Source organism: Micropterus salmoides, unplaced genomic scaffold (genome assembly GCF_014851395.1).
Source record: "Micropterus salmoides isolate LMB-PRFRI ecotype aquatic unplaced genomic scaffold, ASM1485139v1 Ms_hic_scaffold_16, whole genome shotgun sequence".
Lineage (NCBI taxonomy): Eukaryota > Metazoa > Chordata > Actinopteri > Centrarchiformes > Centrarchidae > Micropterus > Micropterus salmoides.
The window spans coordinates 4,525,884-4,550,318 of record NW_024040707.1 but is presented as its reverse complement, the minus strand read 5'-3'; the positions used below and the strand labels follow the sequence as shown (position 1 = coordinate 4,550,318).

Here is a 24,435-nt window from a genome sequence, read left to right as displayed (position 1 = left end):
ATGACATATCCGCCCTTATTATATGGTTGTAGTTATCTAGATTAATTAACACACCTAACAGCAGGTTCATTTACTGTTTGTCTTCAGGGCGTGATTTTCAAGGTGAGTACATGAATGCAAAAGTTGACTTTTAAAAAGGTAAGTGGATGTTGGACCCCCCTGCAGTGTGCAAAACACTTTCCTTTCCCTCTTTCTCACCACAAGAACATGACAAACACACATCTTAAACATCACACCTTTTTCTCAAGTTGGTTCTCAAACTGAGGGGCGGGCTCTGCTGGGGGGGCTCGGAGGCACTGCAAGGGGGGAATGGCTGACTAAGGGCCAAATATGTAGTTGAACTAAGTTGACTGAACACGATTTATGTAGGGAATTTTAAAAAAAAAAATGCTATTGCTAACATGCTAAACTGAATAATTTCTTTTACATCCAATTCAATTTAGCTCCATTTTTATTTGTTGCTCCCCCAAAATTGTTGATAACTGATAAGACTTCAATCCGTTTACGTGTAGTTTTTTTTTTTTTTTCAATCCCGCATGGGGGACATGACAGGAAAGGTTTGAGAACCACTGAGTTAGATCAAGCAGCACCTAAACTGCTAAAAAGCAGATTTATTAAATAATAAAAATATTAAATGATAAAGTATGTAGAATACTGCAGTAATATGAAAAACATAAGGAACATTTATAGTACACCATATACCATCGGGAAGACAAATATTTGACTGTGTGATCACACACCGTATCCAGTTGTGTGTTTCTGACAGTGCCAACATACATCATTCAAAATATACATGAGGAAGCAATTGTATATGTTTTAACTTGAGTTAAAGTAAGAATTGTAATTTTTCAGTAGTTCATTGTTTCTTCCTGCTGAACATAAACATATCAAATTAGGGTCATGTGGGAAAACTGTAACTCCAGGTCAAAAGGTCATTGCTAGACTGACAGGAGGGCAAAAGTAAAGCTGAAACAGATCAATTGAGCCAGTTTACTGCCTTGCATCGTCACAATCACCTGCTGGAACAAATCTGTCAATTAACCATTTGACAGAAAATTAATCAATTCCAGTTGTGAGTTAAGATCAAAGAAAGTTTCTTTGATGTAATTCTAGATCAGATGGATGGATAACTTATAGTCACTGCTATTTTAATTTCCATAGTTGTCATAAGAGAAGCACATTTTTTAGTCACTTGTAGGTATTTATAGAGTTCCATGTCAGATCATTTAAATGCCAATACTTGTTTCCTTTTTTTCGGTTTCATCTCATTATAAATTGTCACATAAATTGCTCTGGTGAACTGTGTCATCCACCTGCCATTATTCCTATAAATAAATCATCGACTGACTGATTGACAAGATATAGAAATGAAAGAAAATAATCACTTGCTCAGCTGTCTTTTGTGGGCAGCTCTTCCAGTATATTGTCTGTCTGTCAAGCGGGACAGGCTGGTGGGTTTTTAAAAACACCTACCAGGGCAAAACCACTAACAGGCTCGGCTCTGTATTGGAACAGGTGTTTGCTGTAGCCATGGCACTGAGCCAGGGAAAGTTATGTTGTGCAGCTATAGGCTACACACACATACACACCTTATTTCTTTATGCAAATAAGGGTAGTAGTGATGTACAAGCAGGCGTCGTGCAAACGGGACACACATGCACGCGCGCGCACACACACACACACACACAGCTGGTGAAAGAGGAAGATGCACTAACCGTCGACTTGATGGGGACATACAGCACTGGTCTGTCCGATGACCCGTTCTTGGCGTCCTGCAGCGTCCCGACCTGGAAGCCCTTGGACTTGACCCAGAATTTAAATTTGGCGTTGATGTGGTTGTTGCCTTTCTCATGCAGGAACACCCCGTTGCTGTTCTCCTCGTCCCCCTGGAGCAGGGTCTGGAGGATTTTGTTGTATTTACGCCGGGTCACGGTCTTGGTCTTGCCGGAGTCCCCGTACGTCCGCAGACACCAGTCCTGAAATTCTCCGAACATCTCCGCCCCTCCGCCCGCCCCGCTGCTGGGACTCCGGCTCCTCGGCTGGTTCTGGTGGTTGGTGGTGGTGGTGGTGGTGGTGGAGGTTGTCACCGTGTCCTCCACAGTGTTGACTTTTCTCGTTGTCATGATGAAAAACGAGGTACACTTTGTTTTAAGAAGAGAGAGAGAGAGAGTCCCTTCAAAAGACCCACTTTGTTGTCCGCTAAGAATCGTCAGGCTCGGGTTCGGTTGGACTAGCAACCGTAGCCGAAACCACAGGAGCAACGGCGGCTCTCTGCCTTTTTCACAAGGGGTCGAAATCCGTTCAAACCAACAAATCTGGTGTGTGTGTGTGTTGGGGGAGAAAAAAAAATCTTCACATTTCCCCTTAACCTCTGAAACGATCAGTTCAACCCTTTAAAATGTCTCCACTCACCAAAGAAAGAACACGAACCTCGTTTCTTTTTTAATTAACGTCTCAAAATTAGCCGTTTGGGTCCAACCTCCTTCCTCCTCGCGTCTATTACGCACCAATGGATAGCTGCGAGGAGACCGAAAGAGTGTGGGGGGGGGGGGGGGGGATCAGCGCTCACTTGGGATGCCGAAGCGAACAAATGTAACTCCAAACCACCGGCCCCCTCCCTCGTTGGGATGTAATTTCGCCAGGAACAGTGCCGCAGAAGAAGGGACCGTGAGGCACACGGGCCGGACGGACGGTGCAGATTTGGAGCGATTTGCCCTCCTCAGACACACCTGTTAGAAGCGTGGGTCGGTCGGCCTGTCCCGTGGGGGATGTCGGTCACCGCCTCCCCTTTTCTATCACCTCCTCTTCCTCCTCCGAGAGAGAAACACGAAAGCTGATGCGGATATCTATATCTTAGCCTTATTTATTTTATTTCTTTCTTATTTTTCTTAAACCAAGATATTAAAAGACGGGTTTCTCCTGGTTTGGCTGCCGGGTCTCCATCACTGTTGAGCCGAAGGAGCGCACGGTTTACAAAAAGAAACGACACGTCCTGAAATTAGCGGAATGATCTGCCCATTGTCAGCGCTTGGTTAATTATTGGGAGATATTCGCATTCATATTCACATCTCCGCCTTCCGTTCTTGCTTTGCTCTTTGTCAGATTTTCTGTCTCTTCCTCATCCGGACTCGGGCTGATGGGAGACAGCAGGACACCTGTTTGAATCCTGTTCGTCTTTCTTTCCTCTGGCACAGTTAAAGCGCGACGCTACGCCTCATTTCCATGCTCCTCACACGATTAGGGCCGGTGATAATAGCCTGTACGATATCGTATTCCCAACCGCAACAGAAGCTTTAATCCTAAACACATAGCCTGCAAACACACTGCTGCGACACAGCAGCAGCCCAGCCTGTTAACCCGGGCTGAGTTCACGGGACATGCACGCCGCAGCTCGAGTTTAAAAAGCAGGAAGTGCCCAAAAAAAGACCAAAAACGCGCAGCGCACTGCTGCCAAACGGTCCCGTAGATATCAAAATGGGGATGTAACGCAAACTGAAGTAAGAATAGGCTACAAGATGTCTAAACAACTGATTTACAGTAAAAAAAATTTTTTTTTTTTAAAGTTCCCCATATAACATGATTGTGTCTGCAGAAGGTCTGCACAATAACATCTGAGCCTTTGTTCCATGTCATCCACATATTTAGTTGATTAAAGAGGACATTTCTTTAGGTGACAGTGAGAAAATCTGATAAATAAAAACAAGTCTTGTATGAAAATAGCCTGATTTGTTTGTTTGTCTGTGCTCAGCTGAAGCAACCATTCTTGGATTGGGGAGACATCTTCTTTAATAAACTGTAAAAATAAATGAATAATATGAGAAACAGAAAGGGTCATCAGCCAGTTGAAGACACTCATGTTGATAAGTGAACGTTAACTGCCAGCCCAGACTGACAAACTCACATTCCTTATTCTGCATAAGTTTTTTTCTCTCATATTTGTGTACTCCACCTGTGCACAGTTTTATTCATGCCAATGTACAAGGTGATTTTTAATTTCTCATTGGAAACCATATGTGCAGTTTGTTTGTGTCTCTTTCTGCCTTTCTTTTTCCTTTTTGCTTTTATCTGTTTTTCTTATTTAATATGTGAATTGAAGCCCAAAATGCCACTTGTTATCTTTTATCTCTCTGGAAATTCAATAAATGTACAGTACTGTGCAGGGTATGGAAAAAATGCTGTAAAGTAAGAATGCTTTCAAAAATAGACCTGTTAATAGATTGAATTGATCAATTCGCAAAATGCAAAGTGAATAAACAGACAAATCTGACCGCCCTTTGCCTTCAAAACAGCATCAATTCTTTTACATACACTTGTATATATTGAATTTTGTAGGCATATTGTCAGGTGTATGATTAAACAGTTATACCAAACAGGTGCTAATGATCATAAATTCAATATACACAATCATTAAAACAAACAGAAACAGCTGTGTAGGAGGAAAAAAACGGGTTGAAGAAGAGCCAAACTCAGCTAACGAGGTAAAGCAAGACTGAGAACAGCAACAAGACACAAGGTAATTATACTGCACCAGCAAGGTCTTTCGCAAGCAGAGAACATGCGTTTCCAAATGTGCTTTCCAGGCTCTTTGGAAGAAGCACAAAGAAACGGGCAAAGCTGAGGACCGCAGACGCAGTGTTCAGTTAAAGAAACATCCTGCAACAGATGAAAGACACATCGTGCTTACTTCCCTTCACAATCGGAAGATGTGCCATCAGTTTAGGAATTAGCAGAAGAGCGGGACCCTGGTACACCAATCTACTGTCTGAAGAAGCCTGGTTAGAAGTGGCCTTCATGGAAGACTTGCAGCCAAAAAGCCTCCGACATGGAAATAAGTGACTCAGCATAAAAACACAGGAACTGGGGTGCAGAAAAATGGCAGCAAGTGCTCTAGACTGATGAGTAAAATTCTGTAATATTTGTCTGCAGCAGAAGGCAGGTTGTTCAACTAAGGGCTGGAGAGCGGTACAAGAATGAGGGTCTGGAGACAACAGTGAAGCATGGTGGAGGGTCCCTTGCAAGTTTAAAGCTGCATTTCTGCAAATGGAGTTGGGGATTTGGTCAGAATTACTGGTGTCCTCAGTACTGAGAAGTACAGGCAGATACTTATCCATCAGGCAGCACCATCAGAGAGGCATCTGATTGGCCTGATCTTAACATCATTGAGTCTCTCTGGGATTACATGAAGAGAGAGAAGCAACTGAGGATGTCTAATCCACAGACTTCACAGCGCAGTCTGTGGGGAGTTCTCCAAGATGTTTGGGCCAAGCTACCTGTCCAGTTCCTTCAAAACAGGATGTGCAAGTGTACCTAGAAGAAATGATGCTATTTGAAGGCAAAGGGTGGTCACACCAAATATTGAATTGATCTTCAGTTTTCTGACTTTGCATTTTGTTAATTGCAAATAAAACGTATTAACAGGTCTGTTTTTTGAAAGCATCTTACTTGACAGCATTTTCCCACCCACCTCCCTAAAACCTAAAAACTTAAATCTACAATCCCTATTGTTAAAGGCCACAAACCAAGCCAGAAACCTTGGTGTACTTGCAGATCTAAATTTTAACATCCATATTAAAGACAACGACAAAATAATAATGCTAATATTCAAAGATATGTTTGAGAAAGACTTCTTTCTTTCACTTTTATCTTCAGTAGATTCAACTACTGTAATGCCGTCTTAAAAAATTCTCTCTAAAAACTGGATCACAACGCTGCCGATTCCTCACTAAGACTAGGAGAGTGGTTCAGTCCGGTTCTCAGACCTTTGGCTTTCTATAAGTCAAATAATTCACTTTATAATACTACCTTTGGTTTATAAAGACACTGAATGGTTTAGGGCCAAAATAGATTTATCTTGGGCTGCAAAGGTTGTCTGGGACAGATGTGCTTTCTCACAGAAAACAAGGTCTGCTGAGGCTTTAAACTTTTTGGTTAAATAACTTACTGCCTTTTCCTGAACTAAATGTGTGGCTATTTATTAATGTCTCTAGTTGCACTGTGTTTGTTTATTCCATTTATTTCTATCTCCTATTTCATTACATTTGTTTTGAATGTCATTTGTATGCGTCTCTAGCCATTTAAAGTCTTATGTAAAGCACTTTGAATGGCTTTATTGTTAAAAGGTGCTATACAAACAAACCTGCTTTACCTATTATTTTAAAACACAATAAAACAAAACCAATAAAGACCAGTCCTCTGCAGCACCCATGATATCAGATTTTATTATACTAACACTTTAGAAATGTCAGTAATAAGACCTTTAATGGGAGATTTTATCCCAGAAGTGCCTTGAAGCACTGAGGCCATGACAGGAGTCAGCTCAAGAGTCATACATACATACATGTCAGCCTTTCATTAGTGTTCTGCTTTTGTATATTTGTATATTTATTTGAAATGAAAGACAACAAAAGCAACAGAGAAAAGGATCCTCTGATTGTAGCATCCACACCGAGGAAAACATATTGCGCAGCTGTTGGTTTAAATAGCAAAAACTGAGCCTCGTATCTTCCCTTGTTTCATTTTAAATACTGTATGTGCTTAAGCTAAAAACTGTCTTAGAAAAGATAGAGGACGATCCCCAGCTGAGGCGAGTGACTGTCATCTAGCCTTGATCCAACCGTCAGATGCAACCTTGAAATCACTGGAGCAAGCCGAGATACAAGCAGGCCAGTAACCCGCTGTAGAAACAGCTACAGTGCACACATCAGAATAAGGAAGCTGCCACTAAACTGGGCTGCTGAAAACACTCCCCCAACACAGCATCCTCTACGGCAGCCTTAAAGAGCAACACCACTCTGTCTTACAGTTCACATCGTGTTGCTGAGCCGGTTTGTTCAGCCTGATGCTTATTTATGGAAAGAAGTTTATGCTCTTATGAATTCACAGTGAGCATCCTGGAAAGCGCTGGAAGATGAATGGAAGTTAAAGTGGTGTCTTTTTCAAAGTGACGTTCTTAAAATACTAATATTAGTACATTATTTTGCACATATTATTGTATCTAAGTGTTCACCTACCACTAACAGACGAGACATGATATGGTATTCTTCTTCAATAACGCTGTCAGTCATATTGCTTCTGTATAAGCTATAATACATAAGGGTAATATCCTCTGATAACTACGACGAGAGAAACTGTCCAGCTGTTCAACCTGCTGCTGTTTCACTGACGCACACTTCTTGTCACGGCAGTAACAAATCAAAATTGGAAAGGTTAGACACCTTGAAATGAATCTAAATGAAAGCAACTTCAGAATCTATCATTTTAACTTCCGTACCAAATGCCAACAAGGAAAAAAATACCTTTACAATATGGGCTGATAACCAACAACATGCAGTTTAATGAACTTTTTTATTGCCTAACTACACTACTAACCAGCTATCCCTCTTCTCTTGAGTAAAATATAAAAGCTGTGGGCAATACACATAGTGAGAGACAAGCTGTCGTCACAAACACTGATCTGTCAGTATCGGTACTATCCGAGTCTGAAAATCTTCTTTCCTTGATGCGTCTCAGTCCTTTTGTAGGGTTTTTACAAACCACGTTATCATCTGACTTTCTGCCTCGAGTCCTCTTCATCTACTAGAGTTGGAGCCTCTCCCGTCTGGAAGGCAATACTTTTATCTCTCATGCAATTAAACCATTCAATTCTCGTAATGAGCCAGCTGATGGTGAGTCTCCCATTTAAATATCGGTCGGCGATGAAGGTGATGGTGTTTTAACCGCTGATGTGTGCTCCAGGTTATGTATTATACTGTCACTGTGTTTCACCTGGCTGAAATACAAATTCCCCCCTGGTTGACAATAAAGTGAAAGTTGTTAATTGAAAAAAAAAAAAAGATGTTTGGACTGAGCATGAAATTACTTTCTCAAATGGACATTTTCTCGAAGAGCTGTCAGACCTCAAAACAAATTCATAAAACTATAGATTCGGCAGACATCTTCGTCCAGAGTGACCTAAATTATTCACATACACATACATTTAGGGAGCAATTTGAGCGCCAGTGTCATGCTTTAAAACACTTCAACATGTGGGCAGGAAGAGCCAGGAACCAAACCACCAATTACTGGCCAACCTGAACCCACTCTACCACCTGAGCTACATCCACCCCTATCATCAGCCAGTCAGAGTTATTTACTTTGTCTTGGAGCAGTTACTGAGTGGAAGAGATTGCAAGGAGTTGCATCTGCACATGCTTTAACACTCATAAATACACAAGTGTTTATCTCTGTATCAGTGTAAATGTGAGTATGTCTATTGCTGTGTTCGGTAACCTTGATTATGTGCAAGCAGACGAGGAGAACAGTAGCTTCCCTCTGAGGGATGAGACTTCTAGTGATCTTCTTTCAAAGCAGAACTGGCACAGACACTCCTGGAAGGAATAAAACAACAACAATAATTCTTATGTTACCAGACACATTTCTTACACAAATACAGAGTGCTGTAGCTTAACTCAACTCTTGACTTCTCTGAGTGAGACAGCATAAATATTTAAAAGAAGATTTACTCTGACTCTCCAAAATTAGTCACCATAACTGTGTGACTTAAAACTGTCTGTAAGCGTTTCAGTACTCATTACCTGTTTTTTGTTTTTGGTGATCTTTCAACGTTGTCTCTTTGGATTCCCATCCCTTTGATTAAAATGTTAAAACAAAACGGTCTTTTGTGCAATAACCCCTCTCAAAAGACAATTGCTTCCAGTTGGAGAAAACTGTAACAAGGTTGTGTGTTGTGTCTGCCTTTTTTTCTCCACTGTCAAATTGCAAATTTTACTCACTATGCATTGTACACTTAATATTTCAGTCTGCCTTATTTAAGTTACTACTGGATTAGTTCTTTGCGACAGGAAATGTTTGGAATATATAGCAAGTCTGACTTAAAAGGACACTTAGGTCTTAGTCTATCTCTGAGTCCATGCAACTCTATAGTGTTTCCAATAGCGGTCGACCGATAGAGGTTTTTACATGTCCGATGCTGACGGTGATATTTAGAGATGAGGGCAGCCGATAACTGATATATAATGCCGATTTTTATAAAAGCCATGTTTGAAACCATTATTTCATGCAGTCCAATCTAACATGTTCTCTTAGCCACTAACGTGTTGTTTTTTAAAATATATTTTTTGTCTTTAATAATAGTATAGCTGGAGAGGGACAGGAAATGCAGGAGAAAGTGAAGTCCACTGACTCTTGAGAGCTTTGAAGAATCTAGTAGAAGCACAAAAAGGAGAAATTAATAACGTAGGCCCGGCTGCATGCTCCACTGCTGAAACGCTTTCACTGGACTTTGACGCCAGGCTGTGGACAGATCAAAACCGCCATAGCTGGAGTAAGTGGACTTTCAGCATGAGGGGGGCAACATGCAGAACAGGGCCACGGGCCGGATTCGACCCCCGGCCCCTGCGATAAGGACTGAGCCTTAGTGCATGGGGCTGGTGCTCTAACAACGGAGCTAAACGGCGCCCAGGTAACGTGTTATGTTAGGTGGAATTGTTTTAATGAATGAAATAGAAACATACATTGGGTTCCTTTAGATTTCAGAATGTGACTGGTGTTTAAGGGAGAGTGGTGTACAGTTTGTCAGAAGCGATGTCATTCAACAGCATTATTCTCTAACGCTAGCCAGTAATGGTTTAAGATTAATTCTGCTGTCATTTAGGATGATATATCGGCCTTTGAGTGCAGGTATCGGCCAATGCAAACCAGCTTTAAATGCCAGAAATCGGCCTGATTTATTGGTCTATTAGTAGTTTCTAAACCATGATGTTCCAACATCCACCGTGGACTGTTTACATGATCTGTGAGCACAGACATGATGAAAACAATGTCCTAAAGGTTCTCTAAAATTCCTCAAAACATCAACATGTGATACACTTGGTACAGACACTTTTGTCACATGGAGACTAACCAGAGACAAGCGAGCTCCCTGTGTCGAAATGTCAAACACCACAGTGTATCAGCACCATAACAACACACAGTGACAACCACCTGAAACAGTCAGTTCCATTTGTCTCCTCTTATCAGCGCAAATATCACAGTAAGCTTCAGACTGATTGTCATTGTTGCTCACTCAGATACCACCATTTGAAAAAAGGGGACACTGCTGGTGTTGTAAAGGTTTTTGGTAGCACACAATGAAAACAAACTGTTGTAAAATGTAATGTAAAAGTCCTTGATTGGGAAAAAGATTATAATTATACAGTTGGATCCTTTATACAGCACTGATACTGCTGATATCTCAGAATCATCTTTGTAACTAAGCAGACATTAAGTTAGGAGGTGACTTTTAAGAGTAGGATATAAGTATAGGTACATCCAAGAGTAGAGTACGCCTCACTGTGTTCTGGAGACGAATAAAAAATGAACCGAATCGATCAGAAATTCTGCCAGCACCTTTCATGAACTGAGAAAGGCACTGATGTATTTTTTAAAATATTGATTGGGATTTTAATGGTTCTCATGAGCCGCAGCACCTTCAATCTTGCTTTTTAAATGGTGAGTAGAGGTTATATAAGAATGAAATATTAACATCAGAGAAATATAAATACGGGACTCATTTGGTATTAGCCTCTATTTTCCTTATGGTCCCAGCAGCTGCTATGAAATTTGGTAATTCATGTGCACTTTATTAGGTAAGCTTCACCTTGCTTGTACCAGGTTGGACCCCCTGTTGCCTTCAGGACCGTTGTAAATCTTTGTGGCACTGATTCAACAAGGAGCTGAAAACATTCCTGAGAGACGTGGTTGCTGCAGATTTGTCGGGTGCACATCCATGAAGTGAATCCCCCGTTTTGAGATCATTTGAGCTTTCATTAAGTAAGTAAGTAAGTAAGTAAGTAAAATTTATTTAATATAGCACCTTTCACAGAGCAAGTCACAAAGTGCTTTACAAAAAAAATAACGATAATAGTAATAATAACAAAAGCAACAATAAAACAGTGGAGCAATCAGACAGTTATATAAACCTCAAACATTATAGAGGCATCCATCAATATAATCAATGTATTTGTGTATGTTAACAGGCGCATAAATAATCAAAATTAAGGCATTTTGTATTTTATGCTGTTGGAAGGAGACATCGGAAGATGTGTACACTGTGGTCATAAAGGGATGGACATTGTCAGCAACAACACTCAGATATGGTGTGGTGTTTAAACAATGCTAAATTGGTGCTAAAGGGTCAAAAGGGTCGCCGCTTCAGCTAAGCTGCTTCAACCGCGTCTACGATATGGGCATGCTGCACCTTGTTAGATTGGTTAGATTTTCCACAATTCAGTTGTTCAGTTCATTTTGCTGAAACCATGTGCATCAAAATATAATTCAGTCAGAATTACAGGCACGGTTAACAAGAGACGAAAAAGTGGGGACTCCCTACATCTGAAGCGGTCATAAAGTCAGAATATGTGTCCTTTTCCTGATTATTGATATTCCTTTAGTCCCTAAGGGTCGACCAAAAGAATCAAAACGGTTTTTCGTAAAAATGAATCCATGTTGACATAACTGCGATAACCTTCGGCTTTCATCCTTTCTAATGTAGACTACCGCTACTTTGATACGGGCCTTGCTTGCTTTCTCGCGCTCTGTATGCATGAGGTTGTCCTAGATGCGCCGTCTGTCGAGGCTCGATTTTTATACAAGTAATAATAATATGGGTTTAAATAAACATTTTGATAGTAGCCTTTTTTTCCCATCTTTGCTGAGCAAGACCTTTGTGGGAAATAAATCCAAGGCCCAAATATAGGCAGGGTGAGTTCAGTAATTAAAGCAAATTAAAGCCTGGGCTTTCAAGTTTCAAATTCAAGATTAACGGTATATGTAGGTGTGTGTGTGTTGGGTTGCTAAATTCTTAGCGAGTCCTGTCTTTTATGGGTTGTTTATGTGTTCACATTTACAAAGGTGGGTTGCGGTGTATTAGGGATGTTATAGTGGATCGTTGGAGAACATGTGGTATCAACACTCTCTCTCACACACACACACACACATACACACACACAGAAAGAAAGAGAGAGCAGATACAACACAACAGTCCCTCTTGGTCTTTAGAGATGTGCTATAGAGCGACAAAGAGAAGAGAGAACAGAAAACAAAGTAAACTGCAGACCTAGTTGGCAGCTAGTTGCACTTTGCCCCATCAGAGTTCTAGATTTGTCTGAGGTCGGCCTTGTTTCCCTTTTTAGAGAAGCAATACAGCTTTTTCACACCTCTGTGGAAAGTTGTTTTGTGTTAATGTATCTGTCACAGTGAAAACTTTGAGAAAGGTTTGTACTGTAAGCAGACCCAAAGCTGCTCTAATCAGCTTCACCAAAGAACATAATAAAATAACCATTTGGAAAAAGTTTAACTTCAATTCTATCCTGTTATATTTTACAATAAAAGAAATTTAAAATTATGTTGCTTTTTGATTTTTTACCTAAACGTATATTTATGTTAACACCTAAACAAAAGCCAGATAACAACAAAGTTTAAATTTAAAGTCCCACTTCTATCCCAAACCTGAACAGTGAAACTGATGAGAACAGCAATTTTCAGAGGAGACATTTTGACATTTTGACATGTCTCATTTCACAGCAGTGAAATGAGTAATGGTTAGATTTCGTTTTCCATTTCAGTTTCAGGATCTTGGTGTTCTGCATGCTGGCTCACTGTGGCCCAATCCCACTCTCCACCCTGAAGCCTTCATGGACTTAACTGACGTCATCTGGTAAGTGCTTAAGCATGAAAGGCTGCAAGGGCCCAAAATGGTATAATGGGAAAGCACTTCGCAACATATCACGTTGCTTTGATGATGCCAAAACATGTAACGTACAATACTTTTTATTTTACATGATTTACTTTCTTCACATAATGGTAAATCGTGCACACTTGAACAGAGCAGAGCCATGTTGAATGTTATTAGTAGCACCTGTGCTTTTCTACTGTTACAAGTCAAACTGTCTGCTGCTGTAAACACCTAATTTTGCTGTTTGATAAATAGGGACACTAGGAAATACACTTCAGATGTTTTTAAATCACTTCAAGTTTCAATGTATTATCCAAAATTGGAATTTATTCTGAAATACGCACGTGTCATGATTAATGTAGGCAGATATTATCGTCCTGAGAAAAATAGAACCTTTTCTGTGTGCATATGTTTTTCAAAGACAACTGAAGTTGAGTTGAGTCCAAAGTGGGCCGTTATGTTTGTGTCTGTCTTATCTGAAGGCCCCTGGCTTTCCCCGTAGGAATAAGACGATGGAGAGAAAAAAAAGAGAAACTCGACCAAGAGGATGAAAATAACCTTCCACCATGGGAAGTGAAAGTGTGTTTCAAAACACTCTTAGTTTCTCCTCACGCTCCCCCTTTATTTCTCTCTGTGCCGTTGTCCGGGAGGCCAACGTTTGCCCGTCGAGGGCAGCTGGTGGGAAACCAACTGCTGTTTGAGGAGCGTTAGACTAAATAACGAGTTTTAAAGAATCAGAAGTTGAGGAGTTTAATAATACATGAATTAAATAAATAGCTGAGCAGCAAAATGTCCTGTAATTAAAAAAGGTCTTAACTTAGCGTGTGCATCCAACAATCATGTTGTCCAATGTCTATTTCAAAAGTCTACGCAACTTACTGAATCTGTTTGCTGATTAATTCTACATTTCACAATAACAGATAAACAAATGCTTCAAATGTCCTTATGGTGTATATTTGGTAATACAGTATATTGAAACTCTAGTATGTAGTATTCCCCACTATAAGTTCCATTTACATCATATAAGATATGTATTTCAATACATTTGATCTCCATTCAGGGAAATACTGTGAATGTCCATTGAATGACAGCGGATTCACTATGAAGCACTTTGTAAGCAAAACCCCAAGAGGTCCTAACGCAGCTTCACAAACAGACTCTGCTGATGTCTTCTCCAGGATCCCACATTGCAGGTCCTCTTTTGTTTGGTTCCCCAATCACCCACGTTATCAGTTACAGTTGTAAGACGTAGTCTAGTTTCTGTCCATCCAGTTTTTATCCACTCTGGGTGGCTTTCCCACATGTGTCCGAGACCATCCTGGGTTGGGCCTCTTGGATTTCCTTCTCTGTGAAACTGTCTTCTTCTCCTTTTTCTTCCTCTTTCTCTTCTACTGTTTGTCACACACACAATCTCTAAGTGTTGTAATCTCCACTGTCAGTTTGCTGAGGCCCTGCGCAGGGCGGCGAACTGTCCCAAACCAGGATGAAGCGGAAGAGTGGTTTGAAACCTACACTGTCTTCTTCTGTCAGCCAAACTTTTTCTCTGTGAGGAGGGGGGAAGGTTTTACATTCCCATTTCTCACATCATCTGAATCGGGATCGAAACCAGCAACCTCTTGATCCCTTTTACTACTACTACTACTACTACTACTACTACACATTCATAGTGAATTTAAGAAAATGTACATATGCGGCAAATGATAATATAGGACATATTACATTTACCTAATTCTTTTTAAAATATTGTTATATATGTAATATTGAGCTTTAGAGGTGTGATTTTTTTTGTTTTAGTCTTACCACTCTGTTCAGGGTTTTTGCAAGGTTCAACAAGTTAAAGACCTTTTAGGACCTTTTTAGTACCACAAAAAAATCAGTACAAACAACGTGACCTAGAATTATTTCATATTATATCACAGTTTCATTACTTCCCAGCAGTATAGACAACACTTACACCTAGACGACCAAACAAGTCCAGACATGACGTTAGTGTTAACGTTGTGGAATGGTCGCGGTTTGGTTAGGTTTAGGCAACAAAATGCTTGGTTTGGTTTGGGAAAAGATCGTGGTTTGGGTTACTATATATGTATGTGATGTAAGTCAGTAACTCTATTTAACTTAAGTCGACACTGACTTAGTTAAACGCCAGTCTCCTGTGTGAATGTCCTGAGTTTGACACATCCATACACCTCCTTAACGAGACTTTCTTGCTCTTTTTACTACATCACCTGACTTCCGTCTTTGCAACCGTCATACGGCCACTAACAATAAACATAAAAATGAGTGGTAATTAGCTGCTTGAACAAACAACCTATACAGTCATTATTCTGGTGAGGATCAAACAATTATTCCAAATGATATAACGAATTAAATTACTGCAACCTGGTTCCAGATAAGCAGCATAAAATGAATGGACGGATGAACAAATGATTAATTAATTGATTAAAGTTCCTTTAGTTTTCTTGCCATTATGGGACAGTAGTGAAAGAGTTTCCTGCAGGTCTGATGGTGCTGAAAGTAACGCCACAAAAAAGGAACAGACTCCTGTAGCTCGGTCAAACGTCACAACAATCACACTTTTAGTTCATGAGTGTATAACATCTCCTGACAACCAATACAAAAACATCTTTTTTGTAGAATACAAACACTTTTTAATACTGTCTGAGGCCTTTTGATTGAGGAAACTGAATGCAGTGCTTTTTAAGATCAGCAGATTCCCTGTTGGTGGTTTTGGTTTTCTCATCTAACGTTGAATAATTCCTTTTAGTTTCAGAGTATAAGTAAATATCTCTCATAATTTTTTATCTACTCCCTGCCATTTGGGGGGGGGGGGGGGGTCAGATTGTCCAGGCACCCACACACCCACAAATTCTTATTGACCTTTGTTGGACAAGCACCTGGCCTTTGAGACAGTCAGAAATGTTGTCCTGTGCTCATAAAGAGATGACATATATAAGGGTGAGAAGAACACTGCCCAGCCTCTCAACCCTGTTCCCTTTCCTGCAGCATCCATGGAGGGAAGAAAATCCTCATTCTGACCCAGCAACGGCCGAACAACAACCTCATCAACACACACACATGCCTCCAGACACACACACACACACACACACACAGTCATACAGCCATATATGGCTAAATGAACATTCACCATGCACACAAATGCATATGTGCTCACTCTGATTCACATAAACATATGTGTGTATATGTTTGAGGTATGTACAACATAGCTGGGTATGAATGCAAGAGGGTTTATGCACATATATGTAAATGCTCCCAGTGCAAAGACTAAATACACAACAAGACCTCAAGAGACAAATCAGTGAGACCCACCTTAACACACAGAAATGGACACTAGAGTACACACACACACACACACACACACACACACACACACACACACACACACACACACACAGGGTCCTGGTTGCCTCGCCTGCTCGGCTGGCTGGATCTCCCGGTTGCCATGGTGCCAGTCAGCTGGAGGGAGTGTGAGTGGGCGTCGAGGACGAGGTCTGCTGCTGACTCCTGGCTGGGCCACACACACATGCACGCACACACACACACACACACACAAAACTACACAACATTACACGCAGATATGTAATCGCACACAAACACAGCAACAGACCAAGTGACACACACACACACACACACACACACACACACACACACACAAAGTACATACACGTCTACACACACACACAAAAGGAGGAAAAAGACTATGCGACACAGACGTGCAAACGTGCTCGCACCAACCAACCAAAACACAAGAAGCCACATGATGAAGCCTCTCAAGTGGACGCACACACACACACACACAAACACACACACACACACACACACACACACACACACACACACACACACACACACACACACACACACACACACACACACACACACACACACACACACACACAGGGATTTCCAATAGAAGTAACTAGAAAAAATTCTCACAGTGAACAAATCTGCTGACGCGATGCTGGTCAAAGCCACCAGATACTGGACAGTGTTGCTCACAGTACATCTTCATTACAGTCACTCTGTTTTCTCTAAAAACAGATCTGAACCAAATCCTAACTCCAGTCTTATGTAAACCTAAAACCAAGTCCTGTGTTTAGTTTTGTCCCACTGGAGCTTACTATACATTTAGGTGATAACGTTTGTTTCAAGTGCCATTGTCCCGCTTCCTAATTAGTGCTCATTACAATAATATTACCACTGTCCCGTCTAGACCTAAATTGCAGTATGGACTTTGTGTTACCTGGTTGTCACAGGGCCGTGAAATGCTGAAATGCTGAACCAAAGCTAAAATGAACAGCTATTTTCATCATTGATGAATCGGCAGATTATTTTATCAATTGATCAATTTAATCATTTGGTTTATAAAAAGTTTAAAAAGTGAAGAAAGTTCATCACAATTTCCCCATGGAGCTTCTTTTGTCTGACAAACAGTCCTAAACCCAACAATGTTCAATTTACTATCATAGAGGACTAAACGAGCATTTAATCAGATTTTAAAGTCAGAACAAGTGATTTTTTGAAGAAAAAAAGAAGTCAGGTGCAGCAAAGTGCTTCAAAATGACAGACTTTCTTTTTTTTGGTGCTGCTGCTACTTCTACCACCACCAGCAGAGGAGACAGCGGTGAGGATGCCAGCAGCTCCAGTACTAGCGCTGAACATGAGACAGACAGCAGAGATGAGGGCAAAGTCTAAACGTAGGCAAAGCCAGCACAGCCCAGGCAAAGCACCAGTGATAGGGTAAAGATTGATGATGATATGGCTTTTCTGGCCAGCTTGCTTGTTATCTAACATTATATCAGCTGCAAATGAGGTAGCTAACAGTTACACAGGTATCACTGAGACATTAATATGGTGGCTCGCTGTTTTCTGTTTGACAGAAACTATTAAAATGATAAATATTGACCCTGTAATTCTCAACCTACTGATTAGTTAAAATTTCTGTTACTACAATGACTGCTGCATACCTTGCCCAATGGTAAAGTCAGCCTTGACTAGTACTACTAGTACTAGTATACTAATAATGGTATATTGACATCCTAACATTGTACTTAAAAAATTTTAGTTAGGTGTTTCTAGTCTTGAAAATGTATTTAAATGGCTCATTTCATGATGTACTCTACTTGTATAACAAGGTTCTTGCACCGTTTTTTTAAATCAAATTCAGTACTTTTTAAGACTGTTTAGACCTCAACTAATTTAAGACCAAGAAAAAAAACGTCAAAACAATTTGTTTGATAGAAAGAGACAATTCCTGTAACAGTTTACTTACTTTGCATATTCCCGAATCAGGGAACATAGCGGCACACACGCTACAATATGTCATCCTTTGATATAAATGAGTTGTGCCTGCTCTGCTCACTGTGTCTCTGGCGGTGACACTAAACTGCTCAAAGCCAACTGCCGAGAGTCAGAACTTACAGGTCTGCTACGTGCTAACAATGCGTCCATTAGCATAGCTCCACAAGTACCCACTACGTACCGCAGGGGCATTTTAGAACTTGTGGTATTCAACGGTTTTCACTACTATGGTTCCTAACATGAACATAACCACCTCTGAAACCCATCTTCCTTCAACCACTTTTCATTAAACTTGCATCTCCCCAACTGACAACAACAAAATATGAAAAGCAAGCCAGACGTCAACCCCTGCAGCTAATGTAAACGTACCATAAAACTTATATTAATGGCGGGGTTTTGCATTGTCTAATACTAAGTTTATCAAACAAATACACGCTGATTAGCCTAGATGTTTTACGGTAGGCCACTGTGTGTGACAATTTTCCCACCAGCGTTAAACACACCATTGGCAAATTTAATACCTAGCAAATCGAAAGCCAATCGTCTGCTTTTAACAGCCAAAGTGGTAATCATATTTCAGCCAATCGTATGGTTCCACTGATGTAAGGGTCTGTTTTACTTCTACAGCGCACGCGTGGAAGAGGTGACACATGCGTAGTAGAGGTATACTTATTACTTGTTTTTATTTGGGGGCAAAGTTGCAAACTTTTTAGCGATTTTTATCAGATTTTACTGCTGATTCTAGTCATGTAGTTTTTATGTCCTGGTGACCAGTAAAAGTGCAGTTCTGGCTCTCTCCACATTCATTCAGATAGGAGACTGGTCTTGTTAGTCCAAAATAGCTGCCCGGAGGTGTTGGCATGACTTGCCTATAAGGACTTTGGTGCACGGGCTTCTAAAATAAACATATCATGTTGAGAAAAGTGTTTTTCCAGGTCAGTTATTTCAGGGTTTCCATTTAGTGACATAGTTTTCTTCACATTTTGTGTAAGCAACGGCCTTTTTTTCTCAAATAAATATCTTATTTGAGAATTAAAGTCTTGAGAGGTAAAAGCAGAGGCACAGAAATGTTAAATCACTGAACTGAACAGCTGAACTAGCAAATAAATACTGTTGTCACAATAGAGCTTTAGCAATATCAGCAATGCGAGTGATGCATGGATGGATGCATGTGTGGAAATGCGAGCCAACGCATGGATGTCAGTCGTTGGAAGAGAGAACACATGTGCCAGCTTTTATAACTTGGAAGGTCCGCATGAAATAGTCAGCTGAAGACTCTCCCATGTCTACCCATGTCCCATGTCATGTAACTGCCTGCTGAGGTTGGCCAGGACAGCCTCCAAGACAGTGGGAGGGGCGTCATAATGGTCTGCTTGTAATTCCTATTTTTTTAATATTGTATACCTTTATGTTAGTGTGTCTCATTGATGGAAACAAGTATAGGACTTAATTAATCTCTCACTGACAGTGTCTGACGCGTTGTATTTTATAAATATATTACAATAAACTAAAAAAATCCATAAAATCAAAACAATAAAAATAATCTAGTAAATTGCAGTCCTTTAAAAAAACCAAGTGGGCTTTTGAATGCATTGCCAACAAGCTTAAAACAAGTGACATTTTGGAGATGCATGATTCCTACGAGACAGTGATGACATGTTTCTATCTTGTTATAGTAGTAAAGTGTAAGTGAAGTGAAGTGGAAAGGTAGAGAGACTCACCTGCAACATAAAGTCATGTGTTCAACTCCCAACACAGCCTAAATACTGATGCTTGCACTTACTGTGTACAAGTTGATGAAGCCGGTCGACCCAGTGCTCGGTGTGATTTGCATCTTTTCGGGATGGGCTCTGTTAAGAGAGGGAGGGGATGAGGGGGTCACACTGAGCGGTAATACATGAGAGATAGAAAATGCAGAAGAGATTAATGCAATTTAATTAAAGTGCCACACTTCAACGAACAGGCAGAAGATGAGGTGGTGTTAATTGTTCAATGAAATAGCACTCGACTGCTCAACTAGAACGGTGATGGAAATATGTGTTGTATAAAATCAATTACTGTACATTACAAACATATTAAAATATTAACCATGCATATTAATACACTTCTCAGAGTAGCACAACACACATCAAAAGCAGGACAAACTACTGCCTCTTAAATGACCATAAGGTTTAAACAATAAATAAAAAATAAAAAAAAGACAAAAGTGAAATTTTTGTGTAAAGATCAGTGTTACTGAAATGTAAACAGATGTTTTTCAGGCAAGAAACATGGAATAATGTTGGAAGAAAGTTTTGGAAAGTGTTACACTATTACAAGAGACACACAATCGTATTGAATCCCCAGCAAGCGTTTAAATACAGTGATATTCTCTGAAAACACAATGTAGAAATATGATGAAGCTCCAAAGATGCTTACTTTACAATTTCATTTAAACAATGTAGCGCTGCAACTAACTATTATTTTTATTATCCTCAACTAATCTATTGATATTTTAGTCTATAAAATGAGGCCAAGGTGACGTCAAGGTGCTTTTTTTGTCCAACCAATAGTATAAAATTTAAAAGACGTTCCTCACAATTAAGAAGTTGCAACCAGAGAATTTGTTTGATAATTTTACTTGGAAAATGACTGAAACGATTAATTGATTATCAATGCAGTCATTTTTATACCAATTAATTAATCGACTAATCATTTCAGCAAGAAAAAAAACATCAGACATCACATCTAGTGATGCGTCAGTCGCTTTTGAAGTGCCATGCCTTTGGTGTGAGAGACCTGGTTTGATTCCCACTGTGACACATCTACCAATGTGTCCCTGAGCAAGAATCTTAACCCCTAGTTGCTCCAGAGGCGTGTGACCTCTTACACACACTCACCGGCCTCTTTATTAGGGACACCTTGCTAGTACCAGGCTCGACCCGCTTTAGCCTTCAGAACTGCCTTAATTCTTTGTGGCATACTTTCAAACAAGGAGTTGGAAAAATTCCTCTAACACTTTGGTCCATCTAGACATGATAGCATCACGCAGTTGCTGCAGATTTGCCTGAAAATCCCAGCAGATCAGCAGTTTCTTAAATTCTCAGACTAGCCCGTCAACAACCACGCCATGTACAAAGTCACTTAAATCCCCTTTCTTCCCCATTCTGATGCTCAGTTTGAACTTCAGCAATTTGTCTTGACCATGTCTATGTGCCTAAATGCACTGAGTTGCTGCCATGTGATTGGCTGATCAGCTATTTGTCTTAACAAGCAACTGAACAGGTGCACCTAATAAAGTGAGTGTATATAGAAATTGTAAGTCACTTTGGATAAAAGCTTCAGCTAAATGTAATGGATTTCATTTTCATTAGCAGTAGGATAGTTATTCTTGACATGTCAAACTTTTTTATTATCTTGATTAAGATAAGACTCAGTGTTCTGTTTCAAAGAACGCTGAGTGATTAAACGCACTGCTTCGAGTGGGAATGATAAAGTCCCCTCTTGTGATACCTCTGGTTAAACTGAGAGCCTGCTCTCTGCACAACAAATGTCTTCAGCGGAGGTGGAGCAATGCCGAGTAATATCTTATAAACTAGACAAAGGTTACTATATTTGATCAAGTTTTCCCAGAATCATAGTCTGTCTATGTGTATTTTTGTAATTTGACAGCTGTGAAAACTATTGGGCTTCTGATCTTAAACGTTGATAGTGCGAGTTTCCAGTGGCTGTACTGTAGATGTTTTAGCCTGTGCTGAGCTTGTCAAACAATGTGTAAAATACGAGAGAAGTTTCGAGTCTAACAAATCTAAAGTTACTTAAATTAACTCTTTTGCATATACTTTTTAAATGAGATCAATCCAGACACCCAGATTGTACTGAGACACAACTTGAAAATTTTGCCCATTATTTTCCGTCATTGTTACTCATGTGACTTTAATGACCACGGCTAAAGACTGTGCAAGCCATGCTTCTGCCTTCGCTTCACTGTTTTCTCTTTCATTTCAGTCTCTTTCCTCTACATGAAAACATAATCAGCTATGTTGCTTTCGTCAGAGAACAGACAAACCACAGCCATCTGGTTATGTTCAGATAAGCCCTGTAGATGTGGAGTTGTGTCTTTGTGTGGTTCACAGCCTAGACCACACACATTTAGTTTGCAGGTACAGCCTACACATCTTTAGAACATTTAACAGCTCTCAAATAAAAACCTCCAATCCCCAGCAAGGCCTCGGAGGAATTAAGAGGAGAAATGTTTATTATTCACACCATGCTTTGGGTTTTCTCACATGAATTATGGTGTACAGTAAACAAGCAATATGTACACAAAGGAGCAGCTTCTGAATACTGAGCTGTATCTCCTTTCCATTCGTCAAATGAATCCATGATTAAACCATCTCTTCCCTTTCATGTGCATCTTTTCTTCATGAAGTGTAGTAAAGTGGAAGAATCAATAAGGGCTGGCAGCTTTTAGCTGAATTCACCTTGTTGCTGTGTGTCACAGAGGACAGACTCACTGAGATTCACTGAGTGCATATATAAATATGCCACGAATACAGCGGGAAAAGTACATACATATACAAGAAGTATTTCAATAGTTAGGCAGCAATCTTACTTTGCACAGAGAAGCAAACCCCTGCATGGACAATTTAGCCTTTAACCAGTTAAAGTGAGCTGTTATTGCTTCAGTTTATTGATCTCAGAAATGCTATGATAGACTCTTAGAGGTATGAGTGCTCGAACTTTATAAAATATTATAAATCCGATTTTAATATCCTGTTACGCTAAAGAAGCAGCTTGTCCTCTACAGGTTGCGAGAGTAATTGCTGCCTAAAACTTCATTGTAGGGAGCCATTTTTTTTGTCATCCAAATTGGCATTCACGTCCCGTGAGATGGAAGGTTTGAAACAGTAAAAATCCCGATGGTTTCTTCAAGCAGCCCTGTCTCATGTTTGTGTAAGCCTGATTAAATGATCAGAAGTCTCCCCCATTCTTTTAGAGATAGACAGTAAATTTTCTGGTAGCCTAAGGGTTTAGGATGCTAATCATATAATCGCAAAGGTTGGAGTCCAGCTGGGGATCTTTGTTGCATGACCCCTCATTTCCATTACATTGCACTTTCATTCACCTTCCCTTGCTGGAGCAACTGTGTAAAAGCAGTGTTTGTAGCCACCGTGATGTCACCCATTGGTTTGTGGACTACCTTTCTCTAGCCTTAAGTTTGGCATGTTGGCCGTCGCTATCTTGGTTTTCTTGGAACCAGAAGTGACAGCATTGGGACGAGAGGTTGGATCTGGGGAGGGATACATACTGCTATACCTGACAGGTCGCAATCACAAGGTAGCCACATCAGTGGAGTCACTCCCTGCTGGATATCAGAAAGAATGCAGGTTGAAGGCACTTCCACATTGGTTTCACTTGTCAGACGTGGATGTTCCCACTATCCATTTCAAATGAACACAATGAGTTCAGGACTGACATGTTGTATTTTATGAATATATTAAAAGGATAAAATCTATTTAAAAATACCTAATTACAAAACCTGATGTTTTGAAACCTATTCTGTTTCAGTATTTGTTATGCTTTCAACTTGTCTTGTCATCATTTTTGCAGCACACAACAGTTCAATGCAATCTTGATTTCCTTCTGAAACAACTGGACTTTAAAATGCATTAAAACAAGCCTAAAAGAAGTCAGTTTGAAGATGCATAATAGACAGCGATGACCTGTAGGTTCCTACGTTGGTCGGGGAAACTGGGAAAAACAAAGAAACCCTTAAGCAAAGCAGTTAACAACAGCATGCTGGACTGCAAGCCGCTGCTTCTACAATAGTCATAACAGGCATTACTCTATATGCAAAGCATGATTACAGCTGTACTGCAGAACACATATACACACATTTCTCCTTAGCTAATAACATGGACAGCTTCAGTAAGCACACACACACACACTAACATACAGCATACATTAATATAGTTCTTTTGTCAGTTACAAACACACAGTAATACGCCAGTAATGAGCTGCAGTATGTATTCATCCACAAAAGCAGTAAGGTTGACCTGCCCGCTGTCAACACAAAAGCAGTACGATGCATCTATATTTACATGCATGTAACTAAAACATCCACATACACCTTGATTTATTCTGCTCCTGAATCACCTGTTGGAGCAAGTTTTCTTAAAAACTCATTCTGCTGTGATTCTGTCATATTTACGCTTCCAAATATCTTCACAAGCACAGACAAGATCTGCGTGAATATACATTACACACACACACCCTCCCACACACACACATTAATGAGCCTTCGTATGTAAAGCATGTTTATTCACCCTGGGGATGCTGCTTTGCGTTTATGAATGCAGACCGCCGTTGCGTGACCTACAACGATTTCCTGCCTGCTATCAACATACACACAACCCACA

General features: G+C 40.2%; 1 protein-coding gene across 1 annotated transcript in view; it reads right to left on the bottom strand.

Moving 5' to 3' along the window:
- Positions 1-3,540, bottom strand: part of LOC119905035 (nucleolar protein 4-like) — a 161,792-nt gene extending 158,252 nt beyond the window's left edge. The window contains exon 1 of the mRNA XM_038721718.1: positions 1,716-3,540. Coding sequence (XP_038577646.1) covers positions 1,716-2,123 — 408 coding nt within the window. The 5' untranslated portion in view covers positions 2,124-3,540. The remainder of the gene's footprint in view (positions 1-1,715) is intronic.
- Positions 3,541-24,435: the final 20,895 nt, after the last annotated feature.